This window comes from Pyxicephalus adspersus, chromosome 10 (genome assembly GCF_032062135.1).
Source record: "Pyxicephalus adspersus chromosome 10, UCB_Pads_2.0, whole genome shotgun sequence".
Classification (NCBI taxonomy): Eukaryota; Metazoa; Chordata; class Amphibia; order Anura; family Pyxicephalidae; genus Pyxicephalus; species Pyxicephalus adspersus.
This window is the reverse complement of record NC_092867.1, coordinates 41,780,505-41,786,826: the sequence shown is the minus strand read 5'-3', so window position 1 is coordinate 41,786,826 and position 6,322 is coordinate 41,780,505. Positions and strand designations below refer to the sequence as shown.

General features: G+C 38.6%; 1 protein-coding gene across 1 annotated transcript; it reads left to right on the top strand.

Moving 5' to 3' along the window:
* The first annotated feature begins 1,302 nt into the window (after positions 1-1,302).
* On the top strand, positions 1,303-5,007 carry LOC140340146 (dual specificity protein phosphatase 13A-like). The gene is made up of 3 exons (XM_072425204.1): positions 1,303-1,529; positions 1,985-2,202; positions 4,093-5,007. The coding sequence occupies exons 1-3, from the start codon at positions 1,345-1,347 to the stop codon at positions 4,302-4,304; spliced, it is 615 nt and encodes a 204-aa protein (XP_072281305.1). The 5' UTR covers positions 1,303-1,344; the 3' UTR covers positions 4,305-5,007.
* The last annotated feature ends 1,315 nt before the right edge of the window (positions 5,008-6,322 follow it).

Genomic DNA, 6,322 nt, shown 5'->3' with positions numbered 1-6,322 from the left:
AAAGTTTATTATTAAACTTATTATTAATTTTTTTTAATGTATTTAATGTATTATTTTGACATGATTTTGTGTTTTAAACTTTATTATACTCATACTATTATAATATACTGTAAAATAAATGTTCAGGAAAAACAATGTACCGCTTTTAGACATATAAATCCAGACAGAAATGAACCGCCCAGGAGGTTAATCTTTCATTGTTACTATATTCTTGTTTCAAGGTAGATTTTAGACACCCCAACACCTGCCAGTGTACCACTTATGCACTTTATTGACATCTGTTTGTTTTCTTTGGCAACCTGGGTGTAGATGTGTAATCAGCACTATGCAATCCCTCAAGGCACTGGGATTGTACTGCACAATTATCCATCCCTTAAATTATACTCTTAGATGTACTGGCTGCATTAGTTTTCTGGCCCTGGCTCTTCTGAAAATACCACATTTCATGTCTACTAATTTCTCTGATATATCTATGGAGGCATCCATGGTTGTTGCAAGCTGGATGCCAAACATTTTTCCTTGCATGGTGGATTGATCAGACAATTAGTACAAACAATAAAGATCAGATTCTGTGTGCTTTCTTTTCTTTTCTTCTTCTGCTGAAAAAGCTTCTAGCCTGCAAAAAAAATATAAATGTCACAAACAAGGACTGGTAAGCTGCAATATGCTTTATTTTTTGTTTTACAATATAGTAAGCAGATGAGACATTTTGCTAGTAGCTCGCAACACTTTGCACTTTGGTCCTTTTCCCATGGGTGCTTCAGCAGGAGCAAAGTGCAGAAAGGGCAGGCCCTGATACCTATGCTGCTGAAGTAGATCCCAGCTTGCCTGGGGTGGCACAATTTGGCCTTTTTGCCTTGTGTACTAAGAAACCTTGTCCTGGTGCCAGTTTTAGGATACACTTTGCCCAGTGTAGGAATTTAGGAGCTTACTGCTATTTGGCAGATTGCTATAATGAGGAAAAAACCTAATTGTTCCAAAGTGCAAAGTGGCATTTCAATCACTGACGGATCTACTGATTTTCAGAATTTGTAAATCTTTTTTTTTTTTTTTGCTTTGGGTTGTTTTTTGTAGCAAGAATTAGATAGGCACTGACTTCCCAGCCCATGCATTCTTGAACATTAGTGAGCCTGGTTACTGTAAAGGACCTTTGTCTGCGTTATTATTCCCCAGTTATATCAGCATTTTCATAGTTGCTGGCAGAACACTCCTAATTCTGTGGGGACAATCACCCTGTGTCTTAACAGTCCCAGCCCCCTTCTAGTCCCCTTCCAGCAGCATTTGGTGACAGTCCGTCAGCTGTTACATGGCATCAAGTGTCTTCTCATAGACGTAGACTGATATATGCTACACAACTGTCACATCCAAGAATCTCCTTCTACCGCCGCAACATTTATTTGGAAGCCTAAAATGAGGAAGCTATGCAGAGGCCCCCCTCCCGTCCATGAGCTGGAAGCACTTCTAGATAGCTATAAAGGGGGTACACATCACGTGGACCAAGTCTTTCCAAATCTTTTCCTGGGGGATGTGTAAGTGACAATGCCAAGACAATAAACAGTGCACTAATACTACACAGTTATATTTTTTTAAAAATAGAAAACATTGTTTCTCATGTTGTTACCCAATTGTTAATATAACAAGATTCCATTTTAAAGCAGCCCAGCCTGGTCAGCAAAATATTTTGTTTTGGCAACAGGCTGAGGGTGTTATAGGTTTACTAGCAATTCCTCCCTTTTAATTAATCAAGCATTGCATTTATATATCAGAACTGAGAAACCAGTATGTTAAAGCAGGGACTGTAAGTTTTAAAAAGATCACCGATACATTTCATGGTAATGAAGACCTATGTTGTCCTTCATGAAGCAGTTCTACTAGTACCAAAGTAATACTCTGACAGTTTAGCAACTACACAAAGCAAATCCATAGCTGGAGGTTATATCATACAAAACACTCACAACTTTTTTTTCCTTCCAATATGTGGCAGAGTCATTGCAAAGGACAAAAAACAGCTGAGGAAGATGGGCATCACACACATCCTGAACGTAGCCCATGACTCTTGGGAATGCACAGGGGATAATGTCGACTACGGGCCTCATATCCAGTACTATGGAATCACTGCAGAAGATTGTCCAGAGTTCGATATTAGTCTATTCCTGCGTCCAGGAGCAAAGTTTATTCACAATGCTCTGAGTACACCTGGGGGTGAGTATAAAACAGTGACATATATTAGGGAAACCTGGTTTTTAAGGCATAAACAGATTTTGCATTGAATTAAGCTTTTAATGCCAAACTCCAGGAAAAAAAAAAAAGAAAAGTTAACTCAGTTTTATATTTTTATTATAACTAACACTAACTAACACTTTAGTGCAACCACTTTTCTCATTACTTTTCAATCACATTTAGAGGGAGGTATATAACATTTAAGAGTTACTAAGAGTAATATCAGGTCTCTTTCCAGGGGCTGAGCCGTAAATCTTAATTCTGGATGGCTCTTAGGCTCTGTAAATCTTAGCACTGAATGGACAGAATAAAAACTTTTTAGCGGGTAAATCAGCTCCCATATATTCTATGGGCTGTACATATAAATGTTTTACCCTTCAATTCAGCTTGTTTTTTTCATCCACAGACATTCATATCCTTATACTTGTATATCTGAACTGCTCATGCATGGGATCCTCCCCTGGGAGGAAAAATGCTAATCCTGCGCATGCCGAGATTCGGGCATGCGCAGAAGCAGCAGCCAGGGCCTCCCAGGATGCGTGACTAAAGCTACGTACACACGTCAGATTTTTATCGCCCGATAATCGGCATCGGCCAATTATCGGGCGAAAATCTGCCGTGTGTACAGTCGGTGTCGTCCATTGTCCGGACGACCGACCTGCCGGATCCACGGACGATGGACGACAGCCGATCCTAATGAAAGGGAAGGGGAGAGCGCGCAGCAGGGTGCCGCTCCGTCGCTCTCCCCCTCCCCTCTCCATAGAGCATGAACGGTGCTGTATGTACAGCACCGTTCATGCATCGTGCACTCCCTTGTCGTTGGAAAGGATCGTGAAAGATCCTTTCCAACGACAAAAATTGCAAGTGTGTACGCAGCTTTAGGCTCCCTGCACCTATCAAGACGTAAACAGATGGTGCTGCAACTTTTTTTTTTTTTTAAAAAAAGGTGTTGCACTTAAAAAAAAAAAATCACCAACATTTTGACCTTACATAGAAGGTTTATCTACCCTTCTATGAAAACTAAAGATGTTAGGTTTAGGTACGCTTTAACATTAAGGCCTTTTCTTTCTGCCACCTAGTGGTCAGTTATTAAAAGAGCACAGAAGTCAAAATACTAAATGCTGTATCTGGTCGAACTGAATGTCAATTCATTTACAAATTCACCACTACAATACAATACTTTTGTGTATTTATCTGGTATTACGCTTTATGGATAAAATACACTTAAATTCATTAGCTACTTTTACAACACGTGTGGCCTGATTTATTAAACTTCTCTAAGACTCGAGAAGATAGACTTGAAGCGATCCTTTGCAGGAGACAATTTACTGTGACTGATGAATGCTGTGATAGTTCACTTTGAAATGAATACCCAATCACATGCAAGGAGTTTTTTTTTGCTTTGCAAGGAGATACCTAACTTTGCTATGTAAACAACCCATATTCTTTAAGCAATTCAACCCAACTGTGGGAGATTGATTAAACAAGGTATTACAATACCAAAATATTTACTGTTCTCAGTAAATTCTGATCCAGGGACAACCTTTCCTGCCTCACAATCCACCTCCAATGGGTAAGATTGACCATTACAACCATGAGTCAATAGGGAGATGTGAACAGGTAGAGCACCTCATGAAAAAACCATGAAGCAAAGTTCTGGAATTTAAAGGCCTTCAGAGCACCCCATGATTTAGGGCACCCCCAGGGGACAATAAGTAGGCTGAAGGCATCTGCTTTTTTGACCCATGTAACACAAATGTGGCAAATGTACTTTAGGAAAAGAGATCATCAGAGTCCATTTATAAGCCCAGATGAAATGTAATGGTAAATCTGTCCTGTTTTAGTTTTCTCACTGCCTTGTTTTCCTTGTAGGAAAAGTACTTGTGCACTGTGTCATGGGTAAAAGCCGTTCAGCTACAATTGTCATTGCCTACCTAATGATTTACCAGCGCTTCTCCCTGGCAGATGCCATTCGCCATGTTTCTCAGTACCGATGTATCGCTCCTAATCGTGGATTCCTTCAGAAGCTGCAACAACTGGAGATAGACCTACACTACACACTTTGGAGATGCTACATGTTTTGATGACATAAAAAGAAATGTGGCAATGAATCAGAAGCTCAAGCATATCCCAAAGTGATACTTCCAAAGCCTATGTCAAAACTGAAAAAAAATTCTATTTAATTTTATTTTCACCTTTTTATCCTGTGAATAACACACATTTTCTCCCTTTGTGACTCTGCTATTTTTTTTTTGTTTTTGTGGTATCTATGGAAGGAGCCATGGTTGTCACACTGGACTACAAACTTATTTGCCTTTGTACTTCTCCAATGCAGGGTGGGGTGATGGGACTAATAGTAAGATAGGAGTAAGAATGATGGAGGTTTGTGCTTTCTTTTTAGCCCATAGGAAGTAACAAACACTCTGAGTTTCCAAGAAGATCAACAAGTATTTTCTGTACTTTATGAAAATGTCATAAGCCTAAAAACATGAAAAAGCCTAAAAACATGCCAGATAATCAGATGTGCAAACAGAGCTTTTATAGCCTGGAAACAGATCACAGCCATGATCAGAGATGCCTCTAATGAAGTCCAGGGGGCAAATAGTGTTGGGTGGGGCATGGAGACACATTGCTACACTCCTGATACTGGATGAGACATTGGAGATCAGAACCATGGCTGTGATTATTATCAAACACCCCAAACTCTGTATGTACATGAGATTATCTGATATATCTACTTTTGTCACATGAATGTTCCCTGATAGTTTTCTTGTAATAAACCTATTACACGTGAGAAGTCTCATCACTTTCCTGAGCATTTCACATTTATACACTAGTACAAAAACATGCTACGTTAATACATAGAGTATCCATATATGAAGAGTTCCTGATCACAACGGTAAGTAAGTTCCATTCATTGACTGTCCCAAACCACCCTGCAGTGTGACAACTGTTATCTGTTTATACTGACTGCTGACAGCTGTATGTAAGAGTTATGGACAGAGGGTGAGTGGAGGAATTAAACTGATGACATAAAGTTTGCCCTATAATGTCAGATGGACTATTATAGAGGTCACATGGGTGAGAAAAGGTTTAAGATTAGCTGTTATACTGCAGTAATCAGTGGCCATAAGGGACAGACTTTTGAAGTGTAGTAGGGCCTCTTTTTATTCTAGCAGGAGTTGTATGGATACATTGGTCGAATCATTGCCCATGTACCAAGCAGGTTCTGTACAAGTCAATGAGTTTGGAGATGTTCCTAAAGTTTAATCTGAAAGTTAATTTAGAGTAGAGGCATTTCTCTTTGCTTGTGTACGTTCCCTGCAATTAAATTGCTGAACACTAAAGGGCACTAAAGCAGAAATGTGTGTTACTGGGTATAATTGTTCTAAAGAATCTCTGTGTAAGAGGCCTCTATATAAAATACACAGTCATTGATCCTGGTAAAATGCAACCTGTAATAATGCTTGTACATTTATCAATTCTGTGCAAAGAAGAAAGGAGGCACAGAAAGTTGTATTCCCCATTGTCAGGGCCTAAACACACTCTATATTTAATACAGTATACCAGAACAAATAAACACATGTACACAAAAGATAAAAGTTACAAAAGCTGTGTGCTACATCCAATTAAAATCAAGTGACCACAGACAGGAAGCAGGAAGCAGTGAAAGAATGACCCCAGTAGAATTACCAAATAAAGAACAAAAAGATGCTATATTTTGTTCTAAATCTTAAGACAATACTACTAAAGGTATCTTGTTGACTATATACACTGTAACGCACTAAAAGAGACCACCTACAACACTATGGGGTCATATCACTCTAATTGCACACAAAAAAAATGTTGTTATGGATTTTTAACAAATAATCTTGCTTTCTAACATCAATGCTTGAATGACATAATACCAACCTAATCATCAACCACTATCTGAACAAATACATAGATGCGGTACTAATAACAATCTGTCCTTCTGATGAAGCCTATTGGTGAAATGCATTAAGGACTGTTATAGTTATTGAATATCATTACAAATTATGTGATTACTGAAATTGTCATTATTTGCATTTTACAAGCATTAATCGCTTATAATAATATAATA

Bases quoted from the DNA above. Each gene is read 5' to 3' on its own strand.
- LOC140340146 (XM_072425204.1), top strand. From the start codon at position 1,345: ATGCTACACAACTGTCACATCCAAGAATCTCCTTCTACCGCCGCAACA. The intron at 1,530-1,984 runs GTAAGTGACAAT...AATATGTGGCAG, and splicing joins AATCTTTTCCTGGGGGATGT to AGTCATTGCAAAGGACAAAA. The intron at 2,203-4,092 runs GTGAGTATAAAA...TTTTCCTTGTAG, and splicing joins TGCTCTGAGTACACCTGGGG to GAAAAGTACTTGTGCACTGT.